Source organism: Antedon mediterranea, chromosome 10 (genome assembly GCF_964355755.1).
Source record: "Antedon mediterranea chromosome 10, ecAntMedi1.1, whole genome shotgun sequence".
Taxonomy (NCBI): Eukaryota; Metazoa; Echinodermata; class Crinoidea; order Comatulida; family Antedonidae; genus Antedon; species Antedon mediterranea.
In genome coordinates, this window is record NC_092679.1 from 979,252 (window position 1) to 1,006,593 (window position 27,342).

The window sequence follows — 27,342 nt, forward strand, 5'->3', positions numbered from 1 at the left end:
TGTCTCTGATCTTGGCCAGTAAAGTAATTTTTATTTTTTTATAGGTCTTTCATTGGAGAGATATCTGTCTTTAAATAGCCATATCAATTTCTTAGTGTAATTATACTTCGTAGCAACATACATGCATCAATGCATCTCAAAATCTTACATACTATAATCATTCATGAAAGCATAATATAACTTGCTCCTTCATTAGGTGTCTTGATAAAAAGAAACAAAATAAAAACATAGAGGGCAGTATTGAAATATAATTACATGCGACGTTATGTGCTAATTTTTATATGTGATTTGTGAGTGCAGTGTGTATGTTATTGTTTAAGAATAATTTCTTAATATGTCTGTTTATATAAAAAAAAAAAAAAAAACAACTAAAAATAATGTAATAGTACGGTCATTCAAACTTGGAATACAAACAGTTGAATAACACATGCCATATACAATATTGACCGCTGTTAGTCCATTCAACGTTATAATACACACACACCTTGGTTGCTAATGACAACTACAATTATTACAATCAAAATCCTAACAAGGATTAAAATTAAGAGGAAGATTTTTAAGTTTCAATCCATTTAATCATTTTCAATTTAGCATGCTTCTGCACTTAGATTGGTCGAATTTCATCAATGATATTAGCTAACAATATTGTCGGTGAATGCGCTCATGATCATAGTACTATTAAATATGGAAAGCAGGCTTGAATCTCAACAAATCCATCAAGGGTTTGTACATTGGACTTCCCATTCAACTTGGATTGTAAATAATTGAGCAGAATTAGCAAATAAGGTGTGTACTTGTTTTACCATCATCTCACCATTTCTATTTAACTTATTTGTATCACTAATAATCGTAGCCCTGAAAATCAATCATTTTTATGAAACATTTTATAATAAAAGGTATAAATATAATTTAACGCAATCACCTTATACTTTGCATAACATTTATTTTGCTTAATGTTTACTAGTTCTTGTGTTTACTTTTTAATAGCACTTCCAAATGTTCACATTAAACATGTCACTGACAACATTATCTTAAACTCATGTTAATCCTACTCGCAATACATTCATAATGTGTAGGCCCACCATGACAAACACACATACAGGGTATTTACAAATAACAATTGAATGTGAAAAAACGAATGTGAAATGTGTTTAATAATCATGACTAAAGCTCTGTTTACACTATCAAACTAAATGACAAATAAAGTGTGATGTGCCCAAATATGGTAGTGATATGACATGATGTCCATATATGGGCACATCACATGTTGTTCTATAATGTTTGATAGTGTAAACAGAGCTTTAACAATGAAATGAGTGGTCTTTAAACAAAGTAACATAGATGGAGTGAGATTACAATTCATCTTTCTGTATATACATGTACGTGTTAGAACTATATTGTACTTTTGCGGTATAAAAACTGTACATCATTTCAAACATTGTATTATTTTCAAAGACTGGTTTTACTTACCAATTTAGCTACATCAGGCTTCTTCATGCCTGCAAGTGAAAAAGAACAATATTATTATTTCATCTAATAAGAATATATATGCAAATGTCAATTTAGATGTAAAATGTTTGATAATTAATATATACACAATGTTTCTATTTTATTATAATTATATTTTATAAGAAAAAATTGATCATATTTAGAATGTACACATAAATTAAAATGAATTACAAATTAAAGTACTGTAAATGAAATTGACAGGGAAAATGTCTTTTTTTTTTTATAGATTCTCATCATCGTATTCTCTGTATTCACATTCTTAAGCTGTGTTCACACTGAGGCCCAATTTCCGGTCCCGTGGTCAGATAAAAACATTGAAAAATAGTATTCACACGAACACATTGCAGATTCCGCACAACACGTATGTGTGTGATTTGAAAAGTAGCTTGGAGCCTCCTCAATCATGATAACTACATAATGTTTACAATAACAAAGCACATTAATTAATAAAATGTAACTATGATTATGACATTCATAAGTGGCCAACAAGAATAATAAATATAATAAATAATTAATTTAGAATAGATAAGATAATGAGATTGTAAATGTTATTTTATGTTGTAAGTAAATAAGGATATCAACATAAATGTTTATCATGCTAACATATAATAAGGATATTAAATATAATAAATTAAATGAATAATATTAATGTACATATTAAACAAAGTATACATCAACTTGTTTATATAATATTTATATTACATTTATGACAGACAAATGTTAATGCATGCTAATTTAATATTTCAATAATTTATATTAGAAAAAAAATCACCTGAAATACAAAGCTTTTAATCATTGCAAACAAAAAATAATTTATGCATGGTTCCCGCTAGAACACATTAACGTAATGTAACATAAGGGATTTGACAAATCACAAGCAATCAATTATTTGATGTGTCGCTGGTCATTGGTTAACTCTCTTGCGTGGCATCTACATCCTTGCGTTGCGTCCTAGTGGGAACCAAGCTTAACATGAATAAACTTACAGACATAACATGGGACTTTACAAGTTAAAAAATAACAATTTAAAAATGAATTTGAAACTTTTTAGCATTTCCCTTTGTCTCTTCTTTATTCTAATATTACACAGGGTTATCAGCCTGTTGATGCCATGCCACCAAAATACAATGATATAGGAAAGAGACATACATCAAAATAAGGTTTGCAAGAACCAAGAATACGACACAGAAACCCAACAAGCATGAATTTACGAGCTGATAAAACAATGAAATTGAAAAAACTAAGATTAAAAAAAAACAAAAAACCATCAACTCGTAACACTCACCCGGCACTTCAGTCGGTTGCTCTATAGTTTCCGAAGGAGACACTGTGCATGTGCAGAAGAACAAAGTTAGAAACACATTTAAGTAAACTTTAATAACTTTGCTAACAACTCCTTCTCAAGCCATTTATAGTAGTCTATTCTTTCGTTTTAGCGTTTATCTTATTTGGAAGGTTCTTTAGTGGTTCTTATATTCTCTGTAGAATAACTTTTTTTGATTTGATTTTGATTTTGATTTTGACAAAACCACTGAGGCATGGAATAATATCTTTCTAGTAACATCAACAGCATGGACCTAATTATAGATCCATTAACAAAACCAATGGTTTTATAGATGATTTGCCAAAAGTTACTATTTAAAAATCATTGGAACAATATTATTTTATATTCTCAACATTTCTGATTTTGGAATAATCTGATTGACGGTATAGCATGATATACAGTCCACATTATAACAAGACCATTCAAATGGGTATGAGATACTATTATAGTGACATTTTATAAGGTTCATTTAGATATTATAATGACCTATAATATCTTTATAATGACTTATAATATCTCTATGGGCACAATACCCGATGATAAACCTGGTATCTATGTTTCCAATTTGTTATGTTAGATATTTTTAGCTTGACATTGTTTGGTACTTATGTTTTCAAAGAAGAAGGCATACATTGGAGAGGTTAGCAAAGTTTAACAGACAACTAGACTATGACAGATACACAATAACAAGGAAAACAAATCCAACACCCTTTGTAATACAAATAAGAACCATTTGTGGAGGCTAAGCAAGCATTTAAGCAAATAATAATGTTTGTCTGAGCTTACAATCTTTTTATATCGTAAATAAAATTGAATTTTATATATATTTTTATTTATTTTAAACTTTCATTAAAATGGAACGATGTAGTCAGTCCCTAGCAACCAACTACACTTTTTATGAACTGCACTACTAATGATGCATTGTGGGAATATGCAGTGAGTGAAGGAATGAGGTTAAACATGAAGGTCGGAGGTCATTTGAGTAAGTTCACATACTAACAAGAAATAAAGTAATAAATAAACACAAATGGTACACAATCAGAGGATGTTTATTTCATGATTATGGAAAGACTCATTAAAAATGAATTTAGAGAAAACATGAACATATGGTAATGTTTCCTTTGATGAAATGAAAGTACAATTTATATGTAAACATCTAGTGTATTTTTTGTAAGTAAAGTTAACATTGATTCTAACATTAGTTTACCTCCTGAGACTATTCATTTGTATGGTAGGCATAAGGTGGCCTAAACTGAAAGGTGGTCTAAATTGGAAGGTGGCCTAAATTCAAAGACCAATCAAATACACTTTGTATAACTTGTAACTAACCTTTATAATTTGAATAATGATTAGAATTGATTATTTATTCATTTTTGTATTTTGTAACTAATTGTATATTGAATTGAATTGTATTATTGAAGGATTGAAAAAAAAAATTAAATTGGAAGGTGGTCTAAATTGGAAGGTGGTCTAAATTGGAAGGTGGTTTCATTTAATTAGGAAATCATCATCTTACTGAACATAAATCAATATGTTTTTGTGAGACCAAACTTGTAAGAATACATTTGAGTATGATGAATGGTTTCTATAAATAGCGTAAAGGAAATAACATATTCCATAAGTGTCATGAGCATATCATCATGACTACAATTTATTAGGAATTTCAAATCCCCAGTGACAATGAAGAAGTAACCTTTAGCAAATTGTCAAATGGTAAACAATGAAAGCTACAAGAGTTGTTAATAAAAAATAGAATTGAAGTGAGGTAAGAACATGTAGTGTAGTGTGCTTGTGTGGCTTTTCTAAAGATTAAAATACAAGACTTTATATTCCCAATGGAATAACACAAGTGAATCAAGCATTGTGTTGTTAATGTTAGGTTGGCAATGATGGAAACTGTGTTTGGTAAAAGGTGAATCGGTGATGGTTCATAGCGGTGATAGTTCATAGTGGATTGATTATTCACATTGTTTACAACATGCAATGTGATTTAACATAGTATTTATTTACTTTGGCAGACAAATCCAATTCTAATATTTTTTTTTAATGTACTGAGTAGAAATACTGTATGCATGCAAGACAAGCATAACATTTTTAAATATCTTTCTTGTCTAAGAACAAAATATTAATCAGCTAATTAGATATATAATTTAACAAATATAAATGTTCAACTATATACTATTATATTCAACTATGTTATAATTCACATGAATATTAAACCATGCTATATGTAATGGCTATGGGGTAAATGACATGCATGAGTGAGCAATGACATGATTTCTACATGCTTACCTTTGACCTGAATGTTGCCTCGTCTAAGTTGGCTGGCTGGATCCGAATATCTTCTTCTACGGCGTTGTTTTGATCGATGTTTACGTTTTCGTAATTTCACAGGTTGTTCATCCGTTGAGTGGTAATCCCCGTCTTTTGATCCTAATTTAAAATAAGTACAATTATTATTAAGACGATTTAAATAGTTATTAATAATATTATTATTATTGTTTTAATATTTATGAATTTGGTAGTATCTACCCTCAATTGATGAAATTTGGAATAGGCCCTCTATGGACTCACCGGAGCCACAGTGCAGTGTATGTACCATGAATGTCAGAGGGGCTTAAATAGACAAGTACACCTCTATACTTTTGAAAGAAACAATGGGTTCTTTAAAGGTCACACAAAAATGTCAATACTGGAACTCCTTATTCAAGCGGATTTGTTCTACCACAAGAACTAGGAGAATGCTGATTTTAGGGTTATGATTTAACCCCGGAACACTTGATTCAACAGAACGTAAATCTGTAAAAACCAATATACTGCCCACTATACACCCACAGAACAAACTACTACAAGTTGAGCAGAGTTATCTGCAGTTTGCCGCACTTAAATTCCAACTTAAACAATGCCTTCTTGATCTTGTGCAGCAGTAGCTATCTTAATACCTTGACTGTTGAGTACAATATCCTTAGCCTTGTTAGGTATCAGTCCGCTAAAATTCTCCAGAATCATTTTCTTTATTTGATGTGTCCACTGCTGCTTCTGCTCAAGAGCTTTGGCCTAAACGACAAATATAAATAACATTAAAAACATGTTTTCATTTTTATCAACTAGTGCATAAATTTCCTCACAAACTCTACTCTATAACCACAGTTTTCAAACTTTACGAAATAAAAATGTGTTTAGGATTTTGTAAATGAATAGTTACCACAAGTACATATTGCTCATCCCTGTTGTCAAACGGCATAACAATAAACCCAAATGATTCCTTAGCGATATTCTCCATTAGTAACAAATTGGAACACTGAAATAATAAAAAAATAATGACACTTTGATGGATGAAATAGATGAATCGGTGTCCAGGTATTTATGAAACTCCTAAATGCAATGAAAGCTATCTTTAAAAAAATTCTAGTGTAGTCTTACCTTAATTTCTGTTTTAATTGCAATGTACCCATCCTCCCGCCGCTTTGCGATAAAGAAAACTTTCTCAAATAAGTAGACGTGACGCTCTCCTCTAGCTCCTCTGGATCCTTGTAACCTCATTACATCCTAGTAACACAAATATAAATTTAAAAATATTAAATATCAATATCTTTTTAAAACTAAACCATTTTCAAATCTTCTATTCTCCTTCTGATAAATTCAAAGTAGGACAGGTCTCGTCACCATTCTATTGGTCACTGATTGACCACTTCTATATTTTCTATGAATATTTAGGAACATGAGCATTAGTTGATCAAACCCAGCACAGTTAATAATCAATCGGTACAATTTAGTTCGCAAAATTTTGATTATACCACTAACATCTACCAAAATCTTGCTTATAAATAGACGTAAACATTGTAACTTACTTCAAGTAGTAACTCTCCGTATGATGATAGGTCTCGCTGAAAAAAAAAAAGAACATCAATAATGACGACTGATTGTACATAATGATATAGCCATGTTTATTGTCTGTAACCATTAACCAGGCCTGTATTAACCCTAGGGTATGTTTGTAAGAAATTTGTAATAATTCCTGTTATACATTAATTTATATGTTGTGAATCAATGATTATGAATAGGGCCTTTAATTTTATGTATACTTAAATTTCAAGAACTTATTCTTTGAAAAATTAGGGTGTGCATAAACTTACGGTGTGATCTAGTAATAGAGTTTGAATCTGTTGCACTCGCAGGACCATGTCACTCTGCGCTTTCATGTGATTTATCTGCTTAGCAACCTCCTTCATCGCATCCAATGCCTCTTCCAATGTATCATAAATATCATCATCACGACTTATGTGTTTACAGATGTCCTGTAAAAAGAACAAATAATTAATGCTGGATTGGAAGGAATGCATGACTGATAGGTTAATGTATGAATTGGTCAAGTTGTGCTGCTGAGCGTTTTAGTATAGAGTTGTGTGGCCGAGTGGTTAAGAGTAGAGTTGTATGGCCGAGCAGTTAAGGGAGGAGTTACGCAACCTGTAGCAACACAATCAGCACAGGTTCAAGGCTCTCCTCGACTGTAGGCGTGACCACGTTGGCTTCCGTGTGTCCGTAGAGGACCTCATTGAAAATTCCACTGAGTATGAACATTGACAAATATGAATGTCTTCATTTAAGTTTCAGTTGGGTAAAACATGATTTTAAATTGTATGCAGTAATTATCTGTCTACAAACTATTGTAGTATTGTATTATTGTGTGTCCTTAATTTATTAATCTATTGTTTATTTTATACTATTGTTTTGTTAATGTTGGAGTAAGAGCAGTTTATATCTATACCTATTGCTTGCTCCTGGCAAGATTTTACTTTTGTAAATTTGCAAAATAAATATTATAATTATTATTAATAGCTTTATCATGTTTGAAGTAGTACTAAACAATAAGAACACACATCTAAGCTTCTGTTTGTAGCCGAAGGACACAAGGCGCTGGACTGGCAGTACTAGCTGGTAAAGTACAAGGATATGACGCCTGGATTGACACAATTCACAAGGATTATTCCGTTTGGTTACCGTCGTTAGGGGAGAAATCCTGGTTTTGACAGGATTTAAAACAGGGCCCAGAAAAGAAAGGAATAATATTAAACCACCAACTTAAAACGTCAATAAGTGACAGGAAACGGGTCATAGATCTAAGTAATTCTTAACGCTTAGATCATTGGTGTTTCTTAGGCCTAGGATTTTAACTACCGCTGCACTACTACTTATAGGATCTACTTATACTTTGTATAGCCACTCACGTCAAACCTGCTGGTTTAAGACAATCATGACTCTCCATATTATTCTTTCATAAAAATATTCAAATTAGTAAAAGTGAGTTGAAGTGAAATTTCTAGGTTGGATATGAAATAATCTGAAATATTTCATAAAGATTAAGACATATTAAGAATTAGAAATGTTAAGTATTGTTCTATAAGATTGTATAATCGCTTCTTATTTATTTAAGATTAATGTTATATATTTGATACTTTTCTTTTTATATTGCCTTATGAATGTGTGACGCTGACACAAAAGCGTTTATTCATTAAAGTTTAGTGTGTTTAGTGTGTTTAGTGTGTTTAGTGTGTTTAGTGTGTTTAGTGTGTTTAGTGTGTTTTGTGTGTTTTGTGTGTTTTGTGTGTTTTGTGTGTTTTGTGTGTTTTGTGTGTTTTGTGTGTTTTGTGTGTTTTGTGTGTTTTGTGTGTTTTGTGTGTTTTGTGTGTTTAGTGTGTTTAGTGTGTTTAGTGTGTTTAGTGTGTTTAGTGTGTTTAGTGTGTTTAGTGTGTTTAGTGTGTTTTGTGTGTTTTGTGTGTTTTGTGTGTTTTGTGTGTTTAGTGTGTTTAGTGTGTTTTGTGTTTAGTGTGTTTAGTGTGTTTTGTGTTTAGTGTGTTTAGTGTTTAGTGTGTTTAGTATGTTTTGTGTTTAGTGTGTTTAGTGTGTTTTGTGTTTAGTGTGTTTAGTGTGTTTTGTGTGTTTTGTTTCTGTCAACATTTTGTTACTTACATGAAATAATAGATGATACTTCAAAATCCTTTGCACAGGTTTTAGTAAGTAAGCCCCAAGAGGGAGAGGGTGGCCTAGCTTGTCCTGTGCCTCCTGCAAGAAGCTGTACATGGTGGGGTCCAGAAGACACTTTGTAAGCACTCTCACAGCACTTGGGTAATTCATGCAATACTGGGAATACATAATAAACTCTTCTTCCTAAAAGAAAAAAACAGTTTTAAAGAGTTTATTCATAAAACAGACATTAACCACACAGGACAATCCACCTGGACAATGACCACTCATAATGGACTCTTGACCATGTCTTTCTTAAACAGAAACATTAATATAATGGCAGCCTACAGTAGTATTATGTACTGTAGTACCAAAGGTAACAGTTTATGAGTTGACATTACCAGAACAGTATATCAATTATCTTTTAAAAAGTTGAATGACTTACAAAAGAAAGTAGTATCAAAACCAAATTTTATAGAACTATATTGTTTATTGTTTATAAATAATAAACAAACAAATAAACAATGCTTGTAATTATTTCAGCTGTTTTATCCATCAACATTGTATTGTTCCCTTTAGAATTCAATGTTAGTGTTTTTACATTCTTTGCCCACAATAACCACTGTGACCAGTCTACCATGAGAATTACGCCACAATAGTATGCATGAATCACTCATTTAATTACAATGCTAATTCATTAAAATCACAAATATAAAATTTAATAGGGATGCCCCCCTCCCCTGAAAAGGAGTTGGTTGTAGTGTTAGATACTGTCCTTCATTTGTTTCACAAAAAGGTGTCACCTTAACACCTTAATGGGTGTGTCCTTGAATCAACTTTCAGAGCTACTTTATAATTATGTTATGTAATAATTATTCGCGATAAGAGTTTTAAACGATTCCCTTATTTGTATTAAAAGGTGTAAAACAATTTCAGGAATCTGCAACTTCCAACATGGAACTCTTAAATAGAGAAGAAACCTTCCACTTATAAAGCCTATATGCAAACAAAATATTTTCAAAAGATAATTCTATTAATTAATTGAAAACAAACAAAACAGAGAAACTTATCAGAACTTTGAAGGAACGTCGGAAAGGAATAAAAGAAATGAAATTGATTGAGTACAAGGTTAAGAAGGAAGAATGAAAGAAGTCATTGAAAGTAATTATATAAAAAAAACAGGTCAAAGTCAAAACACATTCCTATTTCAATCTAAACAGTTCTACTGAAATTACTGCAGTACCATAATTAGATTTTTACTGCAGTAATGTATGATTTTAGTTTGTTTTAATGTAGGAGGCAGTCTGAGCCACTGTGCACAACCATCAGTATTTAATGTATGTTTATACAATAAAAGCTAAATAATTGCATAAATAGGTTTTAATGAGAAAAAATTCAATAATTTTATGACGCAAAACTTCAATCTAGGTTTTAATTGATCAAAACCCACTATGGATAACCTTCTACTGAATCTTATATTTTAATTTTTATTTTTTCATTCTAATAATAATAAATTATTCTTTCCAATAATTGCAATCTCCATAGTTGATATTAAGATTCCATAGGGATATCCCAACGGAAATGATCCATACTAATAACTCTATCAACAACTTCCTGTGATGTCATCCTGGTCACCTGATCTTGGCTACTGGATTTAGTGAAAGACAAATTCACATTCAGAGACAGATATCAAGATTTATTTGTATGTTATGATAATTGTTAGACTTATTCCTGTGCTAGACGATGGTTGAACTTTACTACATTTATTTCACCTATGTCGCCGATAACCTTGGGTTGTTTTATTTATGAAATGTTTGCTTCCACTTGCGACATATTACTGTACTTAAATTAATAAAGATCTGTAACATTTGCTTATATTTATGTGGGTGTTATTATTAATTTATTTCCTATTTTTTAAAGGAATGTTGAAGTGGGTGTTGTCACAGGTGATGGGGTTCTTTTGAAAAATACAAATATTCTACAATTGGACTTTTCCAATTTTGATTAAAATGTTTACAAAATCTATAAACAAGTGTAGTATTTTAATTACATTTTTTTTGTTATAAGATTAAAGGATAATGTATACAAAAAATAAAATATGTTATTCTAAATTATTAGTTGTTTGACATTAATATTGTAAAGAATAAAGAATGCACCGAAAACCTGATTAATGCCAAGGCCATAAAGGGGTTTGCAACTGTGTTATAATTGACTTTTAATACAACTACTATATAATTCTTTCAGTGTCATTACTTTAGTGATTCCATCAACTAATAATATTTACAAGCAACTAATAAAAACTAAGCTTGCAACAACTAACTCAATTTTATACATATATTCTCTTATCAATATAGGATTATCATCTACTCCAATCATTAAACATACACTTTATTAAATACTTAGATGTATTGCCTTTTTAAGTATTTAAACAATTATTTTTTCATAGTAATTGGTAATCTTAAAAAATTAATTATTAAAACTAGTTTGGTTTCTCTTCCTCCTCACTCAATATTATTGCATTTTTTATCAAACTTTGTCAAATATTTCTTTTTGCCTACTCCTACTCATCAACTCATCTTATTTTGTTAATGTTTCCCTTCTTATGGCACTTCACCTTTATTACTACTATGACATAAACATCAGCATACATTATTAAATTACTGAATTATGCTGTTAAGCTCTGTCTACACTATCAAACTTTATGTGACAAAAAAATGGGATGTGCCCATATATGGACATGATGATGTCGTATGACTACCATATTTTGGGCATATCACTACTGTACCATATTTGGGCATACTACTGTCATATTTGGGCATGTCACTTTTTATTTAGTATAGACAGAGCTTAATCATTTCTGTACTAATCAGTCATCTCAGTACCAACAATCAGCCGTTGGTTCTACAGATTTTTTTTATACACATAAGACATCAAATGATGTAATTGATGATTAACACTTTAACTTAGTTGTCAAATGGGTTCAACTGGAAACAGAAATCTTTGGTACTCCTCCACCTACACTCAACATTGAAAATAAAAAACCAAAATCTTATTCACAAATTTGTGTCAGTTTACAGTAACACCAGTTTGAGCATGTACATACAGTAATGGTAACAATCTATATTACCCTTTTGGTGCCCCTTGCCCAATTGTACAACAAGCCAACAGGAACCTGCACTCTTTTGCAATGCACTACAATGTCAAATAAACATACCTTTTCTAGGAAACATTCTGCAATTAAAACCGGATCACTCTCACAATCTTCTAAATCTTTTAAAAACTCTCTGAAAATAAACAAAAAATAAAAAAATCTAAATAAATACTTAATCTGTAGTTGTCTTTGTGAAATATTTCAGCATTTTTTTCAAACGTTATTCCTTTGTGTTCATACTTTACATGGACTGTCCTATAGTTTTTACCATCTTTGAAATCTAAACATTTCTTTTAATAAGTAATTTAAAGTTCCGTTTATGAAGATGTTATAATCTACTATATCAATGGTTTTAGATCTATTTTCAGGCATAAAAAAAAAAATACCATTTATACTCTGTATGAGTATATTAATAAACATTTAGATCAAAATTAGACATTTTGAAATCCGAGTGTAATTCCACACCCTAACTTTTTCCAAATTATGTATTCAGACCTCTTAAGATAGGACTTAGTAATAATAAATAACTGTAGTAATTTTTTCATGTAAGTATAGGAAAATATTGTATACTATATTAGTCAAAATAAGTGCCTTTAAACAGCTTTACAGCTGATAATAAAATAGCCAATGCTCTTGACCCATTGATACCCCTAATGGCCAATATATAAGTCATTATTTAAGCCTTGGCCTGAATTCCAATAACACTAGTAACAAGGTACAGTAGCTAGTTTCTATGGCCAGTATCATGGGCAAGGCTATACCACCAACAGCTAGCTATCATTTATCAATGCATTCTGTACAGCTATTCAGCTATGCTGTTATTAAATGAAATATCAGTGAATACTAAACACTGGGTTCATCCAGCCATAAGGAATTCAACAGATTTATAAAAGAACTAGATTTTTATAGAACTTTTCTATTAACATTATTGAACCTAATTTTGAAGATGTATTGTCCCCCAAAAACATGAAAAAATAAAGATTAATAAAATCAGATTTTGAATAGGCAATTTCACAGTTTTAATAAAGTTATTCACTTCTGTAGAAAAAAAATCATCAAAAATAATTATTTCACTTATAAAAAGACAATGTCTACTGTATGATCTGAATATGAGACATAGTCGAAAAGGTTGGAAGGGGCTCAGGCACATACATGAATGACAACGTACACTTTCATATCCAATATTATTATATCATTTGCATAGAAAATTGTGTTGATGATGACACTGTTGCACAACATAAATACAGAAAACAAAACCGCAAAGAAATATGTATACAAGGTCACATCATTTTTGTAAATTCATTGCTCTAAATAGCAGCTAGATAAAAACTATATTTGTATGAGATGTGATGACCAGTACCACTACGTAGAACTTTAAAACATAGAGTAGTATACATGAAATAGTGTTATCAAAGAAAAATCCACTCAACTCAAGGTTTACTAAAAACATAAAACTATAAAAAAAGAATTTGTTGCAAAATACTAGATACATTTGTGGTTGTCTACATTAGAGACCCTACATTGAATGACTAATGAATTAAATGATCTATTAATTCAAATGAACCTTTTCAAAAGGCAATGTTGTGGGAGTAGAGGATCTAGACTAAATTAAGCACCTTCGTAGAATTAAACACTCGTCTGGGATTAAGTCACCATTTATGTACAAATAGAAAAAAGAAAGACTGAATAGTTATACAATTAAAGGTTGTTTTTTATTTCATTTCATCACCACCCTACAGTGACCATACATCACCACCCTACAGTGACCACACATCACCACCCTACAGTGACCACACATCACCACTCTACAGTGACCACACATCACCACCCTACAGTGACCATACATCACCACCCTACAGTGACCACACATCACCACCCTACAGTGACCACACATCACCACTCTACAGTGACCACACATCACCACCCTACAGTGACCATACATCACCACCCTACAGTGACCACACATCACCACTCTACAGTGACCATACATCACCACCCTACAGTGACCATACATCACCACCCTACAGTGACCATACATCACCACTCTACAGTGACCACACATCACCACTCTACAGTGACCACACATCACCACCCTACAGTGACCACACATCACCACTCTACAGTGACCACACATCACCACCCTACAGTGACCATACATCACCACCCTACAGTGACCATACATCACCACCCTACAGTGACCACACATCACCACTCTACAGTGACCACACATCACCACCCTACAGTGACCACACATCATCACCCTACAGTGACCATACATCACCACCCTACAGTGACCATACATCACCACCCTACAGTGACCATACATCACCACCCTACAGTGACCACACATCACCACCCTACAGTGACCATACATCACCACTCTACAGTGACCATACATCACCACTCTACAGTGACCACACATCACCACCCTACAGTGACCATACATCACCACCCTACAGTGACCATACATCACCACCCTACAGTGACCATACATCACCACCCTACAGTGACCACACATCACCACCCTACAGTGACCACACATCACCACCCTACAGTGACCATACATCACCACCCTACAGTGACCATACATCACCACCCTACAGTGACCATACATCACCACCCTACAGTGACCATACATCACCACCCTACAGTGACCATACATCACCACCCTACAGTGACCATACATCACCACCCTACAGTGACCATACATCACCACCCTACAGTGACCATACATCACCACCCTACAGTGACCATACATCACCACCCTACAGTGACCACACATCACCACCCTACAGTGACCATACATCACCACTCTACAGTGACCATACATCACCACCCTACAGTGACCATACATCACCACCCTACAGTGACCATACATCACCACCCTACAGTGACCATACATCACCACTCTACAGTGACCACACATCACCACCCTACAGTGACCACACATCACCACCCTACAGTGACCACACATCACCACCCTACAGTGACCATACATCACCACCCTACAGTGACCATACATCACCACCCTACAGTGACCATACATCACCACCCTACAGTGACCATACATCACCACCCTACAGTGACCATACATCATCACCCTACAGTGACCATACATCACCACCCTACAGTGACCATACATCACCACTCTACAGTGACCACACATCACCACCCTACAGTGACCATACATCACCACTCTACAGTGACCATACATCACCACTCTACAGTGACCATACATCACCACCCTACAGTGACCACACATCACCACTCTACAGTGACCATACATCACCACCCTACAGTGACCATACATCACCACCCTACAGTGACCACACATCACCACCCTACAGTGACCACACATCACCACTCTACAGTGACCACACATCACCACTCTACAGTGACCACACATCACCACCCTACAGTGACCACACATCACCACTCTACAGTGACCATACATCACCACCCTACAGTGACCATACATCACCACCCTACAGTGACCATACATCACCACTCTACAGTGACCACACATCACCACTCTACAGTGACCACACATCACCACTCTACAGTGACCACACATCACCACTCTACAGTGACCACACATCACCACTCTACAGTGACCACACATCACCACCCTACAGTGACCATACATCACCACCCTACAGTGACCATACATCACCACCCTACAGTGACCATACATCACCACCCTACAGTGACCATACATCACCACCCTACAGTGACCATACATCACCACCCTACAGTGACCATACATCACCACCCTACAGTGACCATACATCACCACCCTACAGTGACCACACATCACCACCCTACAGTGACCACACATCACCACTCTACAGTGACCATACATCACCACCCTACAGTGACCACACATCACCACCCTACAGTGACCACACATCACCACCCTACAGTGACCACACATCACCACTCTACAGTGACCACACATCACCACCCTACAGTGACCATACATCACCACCCTACAGTGACCATACATCACCACTCTACAGTGACCATACATCACCACCCTACAGTGACCATACATCACCACCCTACAGTGACCATACATCACCACCCTACAGTGACCATACATCACCACCCTACAGTGACCATACATCACCACCCTACTGTGACCATACATCACCACCCTACAGTGACCATACATCACCACCCTACAGTGACCATACATCACCACCCTACAGTGACCATACATCACCACCCTACAGTGACCATACATCACCACCCTACAGTGACCATACATCACCACCCTACAGTGACCATACATCACCACCCTACAGTGACCATACATCACCACCCTACAGTGACCATACATCACCACCCTACAGTGACCATACATCACCACCCTACAGTGACCATACATCACCACCCTACAGTGACCATACATCACCACCCTACAGTGACCATACATCACCACCCTACAGTGACCATACATCACCACCCTACAGTGACCATACATCACCACCCTACAGTGACCATACATCACCACCCTACAGTGACCATACATCACCACCCTACAGTGACCATACATCATCACCCTACAGTGACCATACATCACCACCCTACAGTGACCATACATCATCACCCTACAGTGACCATACATCACCACCCTACAGTGACCATACATCACCACCCTACAGTGACCATACATCACCACCCTACAGTGACCATACATCATCAGCCTACAGTGACCATACATCACCACCCTACAGTGACCATACATCATCAGCCTACAGTGACCATACATCACCACCCTACAGTGACCATACATCACCACCCTACAGTGACCATACATCACCATTAACAGGGTTGAAAGACACAAAATATAATATAATGTACAAGCAAAAATCAACAAATAACAAGACAACATTAAGGGTATGTTCAGACTCACGGAGTTACGGTGGAGTTAGCTACGCAAGGCGTACGATAATCCGTGGCGTTAAAAGCCAAGGTGTTCAGACCAACGACCAACATTCCAATGCCTTGCGTTTAAGTTCAGACCAACGACCAACATTCCAATGCCTTGCGTTTAAAACACTCTGATCAGGTCAAAGCAGATAGAACTACCGTATGTATACATTCATGACAATTACATTGTTTTTTGTTTTTTTTTTATTTATATAATGTTTACCTTCAAATATACTGATTTGTTCTTACTACTTGTAGAAATGCATTTTAATTCAAAATAATTTAAAACGTAATTGTTACACGGACAATTATCTGATTAATTGATTTAATTTATGAACATATATCACTGACGCCAACTTTACTGTTCTTTAAAATCTGAACCTGAAAATACTAGCTATTTCGCTCTCATATCATAGGGTACGGGTATGTAGTTGCTGTCTGCTAATCATGGTCGTGTATTTTCATTGGTTAAGGTTAAAATCACTGATGCATCACTGGATTAGCGTTATGAAATCTACCCTCTCCCGCTCTAGAGTTATTAACGCCACTGGCGCGGAGTAACAGCTCCCTAACGCTAATCCGCGGCATGGGTCAGACACAAAAATATGTACGCCGCTTACATAACTCCACCGTAACTCTGTGAGTTTAGTTTAGTGACATTAGATAAAACAAAATAACAGTAACATATATGGTTATAGGACTACTGTAGTTTGTAGATTTATATCAGGATGAATAGGTCAACTTATGGGTGTCAATCATCCAACTAATTACATATTAATGACTATTAATTATATTTTTCAAGTGGAAAATATTGTCAGTAAGTCGAAACTTAAGTGGAAACTAAAATGTGATGAAATCTAAATATGACACCAGTAATGGGTTTCAGTATTCAAGGTGTTTGTTGATTTAACTTTTATTGACACTATAGTGTACAGACAGAGCAAACTAACACACTAAACACTGTAACAATTGTTTAATATTAACTAAACAGCAACGAAATTGACCTACACAGGGTAAAGCAGACATCAACACACCAAACCACAAAAACATCAAATGTGACGTAGGCTAGTGAAATGCCTACGTGTTTGGTGGCATTGTTTTGTGTAACTTTAGAAAGTAACTTATGATAGTTGATGGTGTTCTGTTTCACATGTTTCAAAAGTAGAAGTTTACTGGAATTGTTTTAACAATAAAGGCACTATTAAGTACATAATTGGTTCTTGAAAACCATAGAACCTGAATAATAGCATTTATTATCCTCATATCTTTGCCACAATCTTTTATAACTAAACATATTAAAGTATAATGTCTTTTTTATTTGTTATTGAATGGAATTGAACTTATAGTATAGCAATGAGAACAACACGCCATGATGAGAATAACAAAATAATGACTGTCTTCCACTAAAGCCACCTCAAATCAGACCCTGCTCATTCCAATAAGACCATCCTTTCCGGTCCCAGGTAATAACAATTTTATAACTGACCATTAAAACCCCAGTTTCAAATATATCTCTTTAAATTCATATATGTTTGTCACTAACTCACTATCACAATCACATACTGTATTTTTATATTTATTATATATACCATATATTTTCGGTGTATAAGTCGCACTTTTGACACGCAAATTTGACCTCTAAATTAAGGGTGCGTCTTATACACCGAACATAAATGCCTCACCACACAGATTGTACATATCATCACCTTGTTTGCTAGGCCTGAGTAGGCTAGGCCTAGCTACAGTATACTAACGTAACGGCATCCTGCTTCTGCCTAATTTTTAAGGCATTTTAGCATGATGTTATACTAAATATGATGAAAAGATTTGTTCATTATGGAGCTGCTGTTTTAGGCGCTTCGATAAAATTTCATTTTTAAACGTTTACGATTGGAATAGGCTAGTATTTATTTACGATCGCCGTACCCCCAGCGCAAGCCCTTCTTGGGCGGCCACATGGTGTACGGTATTCGACTAGTATATTCTCCAAGTGATTATAGCATGGACCTAGTGTACACACTTCTCGGATACATAGATACTAATCGAATACGATTGTCCATGAAAACGTGCGCCCGAATGATCGAACAAGGCTAGCCCACACACGTGCGTGTTACACACACAGTCATGCACTCGATGTTGTGGGTGCGAAACTCATGAATAACAAGTTAGAAAGAACTTGTTAAGGCCGGGCGCGGCCGAGCCTAGGTAAGAAAAAACCGAAATAAAGGATGCCGTTGTAGATATAACAAAATTATTATTACAATAATATTGATTACAATTTAAAAAAAAAATTTTTTTATGAAATATAAGGTGCGTCTTATACATCGACGATATAAAAAATACCGATATTTTACTCTCAGTTAGGGGGTGCGTCTTATACACAGGTGCGACTTATACACCGAAATATACGGTATATTCATTTTTTATATCTTTGTTAATTTTGTGTTTTTATAGTTGATTTTGTATTTTCTGTTTGTATTGTTTGAGGGTCCCTAATGATCAGCTGATGCTGGATGGACCACCCTCATAAAATATTGTTAAAATAAAAAAATAAAATAAAAAAAATACTCTAAAGGTCGTTTACCTCTAATATTATATTATTATGCTGAACTTAATACAGAATGTATAAAGCATTGTATAAAAACACAATTAGTAACTTGTGTTGTAAGAAAAAAGAGTATTGAAGAAAACATACCAGAAGACATGTAAACACTCAATAAACATGTCAAGTAGTGATATTGACAACAAACAAGTTTAAAACCTGTCCTAAGGGTAGGTATACACTGTATAACAGATTGGTATGATAACCTGCATTTGACAGCCTGTCCTAAGGGTAGGTGTACACTGAGTGTATGGTATATTATGACAACCTGCATACAACACTGGACATTCAGTTAAACTATAAACTGGAAGATACAGGATAATGGCAAAATACACTGTATGGTATATTAATATTATGACAACCTGCATACAACACTGGACATTTAGTTAAAAACTATAAACTGGAAGATAAAGGATAATGGCAAAAGTATTCTACTGCAGTTACTGCAGTAACTACATTTGTTTACTGCAATAATGTATGATTTCACTTCAGTCTGTTCCAATGAAAAAAGTCAGACAATGAATATTTAAACAGTGTGTGTGATTATCCCAAAAAAAGTTGCTATATAACTGCAAATTGCATACAGGTTTAAAAAGGGTAAGAAAAATGTAGTTACTTCACTCAGTAACTGCAGTAAATAGTTTTGATATGGTGCCTAAAACATGTATGATGAAAATTGGTTTCTCAATGAGCAAAGTAATACTACTTACTTGTTGAAATCTCTAATTGATTCCAAATTGCTGAATAGTGACTGATAATCCTCTGGTATTAAAGGCAATGTTGGTCTGTCAAGAATCGCTAATAAATAACCCTGAAAAAAAACCAAAGACACATCTTGAGTTAGTGGGTAGGTTGAGTACAACAAAACAAGGTATTCCATTTTGTTTAAATTCAAAATAAAATGTTAATTAAAAGTCAAACGTGCCACTGAAGTGGGTAACAAATACTCTACTAAAATTCAAGCAGGCATTGCTCCTTCACAGTCCCTTTAAGCACTTTCCCTTTAAGACTAGCACTTTCCCTTTAAGACTAGCACTTTCCCTTTAAGACTAGCACTTTCCCTTTAAGACTAGCACTTTCCCTTTAAGACTAGCACTTTCCCTTTAAGACTAGCACTTTCCCTTAAGACTAGCACTTTCCCTTTAAGACTAGTACTTTCCCTTTAAGACTAGTACTTTCCCTTTAAGACTAGTACTTTCCCTTTAAGACTAGTACTTTCCCTTTAAGACTAGTACTTTCCCTTTAAGACTAGCACTTTCCCTTTAAGACTAGCACTTTCCCTTTAAGACTAGCACTTTCCCTTAAGACTAGCACTTTCCCTTTAAGACTAGCACTTTCCCTTTAAGACTAGCACTTTCCCTTTAAGACTAGTACTTTCCCTTTAAGACTAGCACTTTCCCTTTAAGACTAGCACTTTCCCTTTAAGACTAGCACTTTCCCTTAAGACTAGCACTTTCCCTTTAAGACTAGTACTTTCCCTTTAAGACTAGTACTTTCCCTTTAAGACTAGTACTTTCCCTTTAAGACTAGTACTTTCCCTTTAAGACTAGTACTTTCCCTTTAAGACTAGTACTTTCCCTTTAAGACTAGTACTTTCCCTTTAAGACTAGTACTTTCCCTTTAAGACTAGCACTTTCCCTTTAAGACTAGTACTTTCCCTTTAAGACTAGCACTTTCCCTTTAAGACTAGTACTTTCCCTTTAAGACTAGTACTTTCCCTTTAAGACTAGTACTTTCCCTTTAAGACTAGCACTTTCCCTTTAAGACTAGTACTTTCCCTTTAAGACTAGCACTTTCCCTTTAAGACTAGTACTTTCCCTTTAAGACTAGCACTTTCCCTTTAAGACTAGCACTTTCCCTTAAGACTAGCACTTTCCCTTTAAGACTAGCACATTTTCAATTGAACGTAAACATTTATTTTCTTTCTTTCAATCAATAATAAAACAATTGAATAAGGTATTAAAAACTGATTTTCCCTTTAAGACTAGCACATTCCCTTTAAGACTAGCACATTTCCTTTAAGACTAGCACATTCCCTTTAAGACTAGCACACGTTCCTTTTAACAGGGTTGAACTGCATACAACCAATCAATATAAATATGTTGTCAAGACTTTAATGAAATCTTACAACAGAAACCCAACAGCTGAGGGAAGACAGTACAGTAGAAGACAGGACGGTGCAATGACATTAGTAGGTTCCCCAAAATCAGTTTTTACTTTAGTCTGTGGGACAATGCTTTACATCCAAAATCTTGCAGCCATTTTTTCCCTCCAATTCGCAGTCACAAATATTTATTTGCAATATAATAACTAAACTTTTTACAGGGATGTTAAGAATGTAAAAATTGAACACTAATCTGATATTTAGTTATATAACGAATATAGTAAAAGTAATTTGACTTCAATTAAGATTTTGATGATACAGCGAAATTGAAATTGCTAAAGCTCTATCTACACTATCAAACTTTATGTGATAACAAAATGTGATATGGTCATATGGACATAATGATGTCATATCACTACCAAATTTAAGCATATAAAAATTATAACTACCTTGCTTGGGCACATCACAAACTAATTTGATAATGTAGACAGAGCTTAATTAAGAGAAAAAGACAAAACTAGATTGATGGTGTAGACAGGGCTTTTTTAGAGAAAAATACAAAACTAGATTGATAGTGTAGACAGGCCTTTAGAGAAAAATAAGCAAGTAAGCATGCCTAAACCTGGTTAAGGTTTCCAATACACAGGAATGCAGTGGAGTAATAGTTCATATGTCAATTGATTGATTCTCACATTATAAAAACAGTGTTAAGTTACACACAGCACTGTACTGTACATTGAATGCACTGTATGATATTTACTGTAGTTTAAAAAAATGTCATTTAAAAATGTTTTGAGAACATTTCAGTACACAACACATTATGGAATGCAACTATCTGATAACAGGCCCGTTGTCACATTTACAATCAGCTATTTTGCATCAGGCCAAGAATATGGCAGCAAACAGTGAATACGGGTACTGCTTATCAAAATTCCAAAATAAAGACTTACAAATTTAACTGTGTAATGATTGAATAATTTGATAAATGTCAATAAATTATTGTCAAAGATAACAAACCAATAGTGGTGTTAGTACAATGGTCTATAGTATGGGTGCCGCTTATCTGGATAAACCGACAATAGGGAATGCTCTCGAAAGGGAGGCCTTAGATGGATAAACAACCCTCCCGTCATCCCCGCAGTCAAGTACACAAAATGATGATTTATATAATTGTCATTTGTTTATACAGTATTTACTGAATTAAAATAAAATCTGAATCAACTAAATCTAGAAACTGAACTAGCATAAACTTGACAACATTTGATAGAAAACAAGACACCGTCACATGACCATAAAACAGTGGATTCAACAACAGACTCCCCATGATGCAACAGCAACATACACAAGCTTATTTATTGTCCAATCACAAGTAATTATAATCGCACTCCACTGACGCTCCTTTAGGCAGGAGGCACTTGCTTCAAACCGAGACGGTTGCATATCTATTTAAAATCCCTTGTGCACCTCATTATAATCATAATTAGTCAGATTAATAGTCACCAACCATATTCAATTTCATTGCATAACAAGTGATATTTTTAAAGCCATATAAAAAATAAATTATGTTATTATTATTTTTCTATAGTTTATTTTTTTATAAACTTTGTATCCCAATATGAACGGTAACGTTCAGGAAGGTAACGTTATCCAGCAAAGGTCGTCTGCATGAAGTAGGCTCAGCTAGAAATGTAAAATTTATGTCATTTTCTTGAAAGCAAAATTCAATAAATACTGAATAATACAACAGTATTTATTAAAATAGAGGAACTCTTTAGAACTATTGTAATACATGGTATACCGCAAACTACCAACAGTATTTATTAAATTATTTTTGATATTTTTTGTAAATGTTTTTTTTCTGTCTTAATGTTTTGTATGGAGAGCCTATCAAGTGTCACATTCTAATTATTTTACTGATTTGTTATATGATGAAGTTTCTATGTCTTTGAACATACACCAAATCCTACAAATATTCAGATAAACTTTGACATTACAATCATATAAATAAAATCAAGCTATAATGTAAAGTACAGTAAAACACAATAATATTTGTATTTGGCCAAATACTGTACAAATAGTAGAGTAGTAGACGAATGTTAACCCTCAGCCTTCAAACGTCATGCCAATGGCTTAACATTTTTAGAATTAGCTCCGTTTCCCAGAGAAAATTGTAATCCCCCATAAAGTCCATCGTGCCATTAAAAACACAACCAATAAAATTAGCTTATTATTATAATACCAGTTTACTGTTATGTTTCACTTCAAGTACAATAACAATATTGACTTTATTTCAAGTAATATGTTGACAAATAATTATACTGTATATTCAGTATCCATATTTTCAAAAACCCACATAAACAATTAAACATAAATAACACAAGTTCTTTGGCGGCAGGCAATTGGTTGAATTTGGGCGCTTATTTACATCTGTAGACTTGTTGTCTACAGTATAATTATAATTATCCTTTTTTAGATAGATACACATAGAAGAAAAAACTATAACTTATATTTATATTGAAAAGTGTTTACTTGATTGCAACTGGTTTGTAATCAACAATGTGTATTATAACATTCTAAAACAACAACAAAACAAACAAAACAGTCAACATGGTATTTACCACTTTCATATTGCTTTGATATAAATAAATTTTATTTTATACACATTTGTTTACTTGTTTCTTGTAAATTTCACAGCAAACTGCACTGTAAGTAGATACAGTATCTTTTTGCCTGACAATCTGTACTTCCTATCCAATGATCTCAGAAATAGAATTATTGATAATGCTTTGAAGAAAAAGGTGTTTCCATATAATTGTAAGGCAGAAGTACAAATGGGTCTCTAGGTGCTACTAATACTTTCAAAAGTCAGTCTTAATGCATCTGTAATGTATCAAGAATCTCATTATGAAATTAGGATCTTTTTTCCAGATGTGAAATTACACATTTTTTAGATTCTAGTAGTACAGTACTATGTACATTTAAAATTCATTCAATAAATTACAGTTGTTTAGTTAAAATTTCATTCACTAAATGGCATAGTGAGGTAACTGTCTTAATTAATTAATATGAAAATAAACACAAAGAAAAAACTTAAAGAGAGAATTAAAGTAAAAACAGTGCTCATATTAGCCTAAAAGGTGATAAAATTAAAGATACAATTTTAATTCAACAGTAAAGTTCATCTTTACTGTGCCATCTTCATCTCAGATTTCAATCTCATCACAACTAAAGCCAGTCTTTAAGTGTCTGGATATTAATTTAAAATATGCATTAAAAACACACACAAGTCTGGCTGCATTCGAACACACATTTCCAATTAATCAAATTGGTAGGGAATCAATGAGAAATTACGGTTTTCTTTCATGTTTACGCTCTTTAAAACCTTAATGAGATCTAATAAAGACAGTTAATAGGCTATTAATATTTAGGAATATAAGATGAGCAGTAATTTGTGGTTGAAATTACTTTGACTTTTGTTGATTAGAAGAAACATGAGAATCGAGTTTACAAGGAAAGAGTGAGGTATTGGGAACCGAGAGGGACGAGAATGGGCGACAAGAAACAAATGGTGTTTAACAAATTATAAAGTGGTTTATGGTGGTACAGGTAAAGATTGTTGGAAGAACTTACACTACTACAAATCAACATTAGACCGAGTGAAGTCCCACCCGTCAATAATTTGAAGAATTCCATAATTTAAATTTAGATTTTATGTGGGAAGAACTTCCTTTAAGTAAAAACTTATGGGAAATGAGATAAGGCTAATGAGGTTCATAGAAAAAGTCAACAATAATAGGTTGGGTACTTGAATGGATGGACAAACCCTAACTTTACCATACTGATTATTAATATTAGTGCATCAAGGTTTGAACAGTAATTGTGGTACCCATTTCATTATACCATTCTTTCTTGTCGCAATACAAGGAAGATCGCAACATATTTTATCTAGTCAATGATGGTAATATGCATAGTATTACTATTATTTGATCAGAATGACATTTGGTTGCTAAGTCTACTGATTCTCTTTGTGGCACATACACACTACAAAATTATAATGTAAAGGACATTGGTATTAGCAATGTGTTAGTACTGCTGCTGAGATTCAGCTTTGTACATGACATGACCTGACATGACCTTAGTAGTGTAAACAGCTGAAACATTGCTGCCAATCTCTCAACTGATGATAGAAAAGCAGGCTACACTTGCTCGATGTTATCATTAATATGATGATAAATATTGATAACATCAGTTAATGTTTAATAATGTAATATTGGTGACTACACCAATCGAGAAAGGGGAGTGATGAATCCAGTGAAAACAACTATAGGGATAGGATGGTATACTGTAGGGATATAAACAGGCATTTGTGTTTGTGGCAAGCAGTACTGTACTGTACATTCAGAAGTAAAATTCATTCCAAATGAAATGCTCTGCTTAAAGTTGAATTCATTTAATTAAAACTTTCAGTTGAATCAAAATCAATAAATACTTGGAATGTTTGAAATGATTTAATTATAAATGCACATTAAATTATGATTCACAGGTTAGTTGTAAAAGTAAATAATGTAAATCTTGAAATTAAATAGAGTATCATCATTAGATATCATGGCACCCTTGTTGTCACCTTCCTGTAGTAGTAATTAATAGCCAGTAAAATCCATGATGGGCCTGGAAAATCTTCTACTGCTTATACTACTGGCCAAAATGTTTTTACCAAATTCAGAACAATTACATTACTGTACATTGTTTCAAAATATTGTTGGCCAGTAAAAATTTGCATTTGGGCTGGCAATTACTGGCCCAATTTTCCAGATATTTGGAGCATGGACCATGGTTGGAGATACTGTACAGTTAGCTCTATGGTTAAATAATCTTAAGGATGACCCCTGCTGTACTGTATTTGGCTTCTAACCTGCAGTAATTCTATACTATGTCTTGGTAATGTCATACTGTAAATATTACAGTACAGTACCTTGAAAATCTAACCACAATAACAAGCTTACTTCCAAGGAATAACAACCAAACATCCTCAATATTTAAAAAATAACCTATCTTAAATTTCAACAAAATGTTAGGGTTTTCCCCTGTGTTTAGTAGCACAGTAGGCCTACTGTCCTCATTATAATTTATGTATAATTTACTATCTGAAATGTCCATTACTACTGTACATGGCAATTACTAATGCACCAATCACAGGATCTCACAGACCACATGTGACAATGTCCATATTAGATAACAATGATAATGTAATTTCAACATAATCTACCTCATTCATATGACATTAAATTGGGATTTATGGATTTTGTTTGTTTTTAAATCAACCAGGATAATGACATGATTGTTTTTGTGAAATTATATAAATGACATAAGATTTGTTTTTTCAAATGTTATTGTTATAATGCCCTAGTTAAGTTTGGTCATTTATTGTATCTCAGTCCACACACAATCAAAAATGTTTTATTATTATTTATAAGTACAAATGTATATAGTGAATATGTTGTGTGAAATAAAACTGAAACTCAAAAACATCCATACAAAGATGATGAGATACACAGAAAAGATGATAAATGAAGAATATTCTTGATAATTTATAGGAAATATACAGATTGTTTAAAAACCTCTAATTAGAATTATTTGAAACAAAGAATCATCCCTTGAATAATTAACTGTCTAGCTAGAGGCACCTTCTGTTAAACTTCATGAATAAATAATTGCAGTAGTAATGACAATAAATCTACATAGATTATACAGTG

At 33.7% G+C, this 27,342-nt stretch overlaps 1 protein-coding gene across 2 annotated transcripts in view; it reads right to left on the reverse strand.

Annotated features, from left to right (window-relative positions):
* LOC140060007 (uncharacterized) overlaps positions 1–27,342 on the reverse strand; it is a 39,621-nt gene that overhangs the window by 5,492 nt on the left and 6,787 nt on the right. Inside the window, exons 4-14 of one of the 2 annotated variants that reach the window (XM_072106031.1) lie at positions 20,196–20,296; positions 12,012–12,081; positions 8,804–9,001; positions 6,970–7,131; positions 6,685–6,720; positions 6,257–6,382; positions 6,039–6,134; positions 5,776–5,890; positions 5,126–5,266; positions 2,795–2,836; positions 1,471–1,499 (exon numbers count right to left, since the gene is read on the reverse strand). In XM_072106031.1, coding sequence (XP_071962132.1) covers positions 1,471–1,499; positions 2,795–2,836; positions 5,126–5,266; positions 5,776–5,890; positions 6,039–6,134; positions 6,257–6,382; positions 6,685–6,720; positions 6,970–7,131; positions 8,804–9,001; positions 12,012–12,081; positions 20,196–20,296 — 1,116 coding nt within the window. The remainder of the gene's footprint in view (positions 1–1,470; positions 1,500–2,794; positions 2,837–5,125; positions 5,267–5,775; positions 5,891–6,038; positions 6,135–6,256; positions 6,383–6,684; positions 6,721–6,969; positions 7,132–8,803; positions 9,002–12,011; positions 12,082–20,195; positions 20,297–27,342) is intronic. The other variant, XM_072106033.1, reaches the window with a different exon arrangement.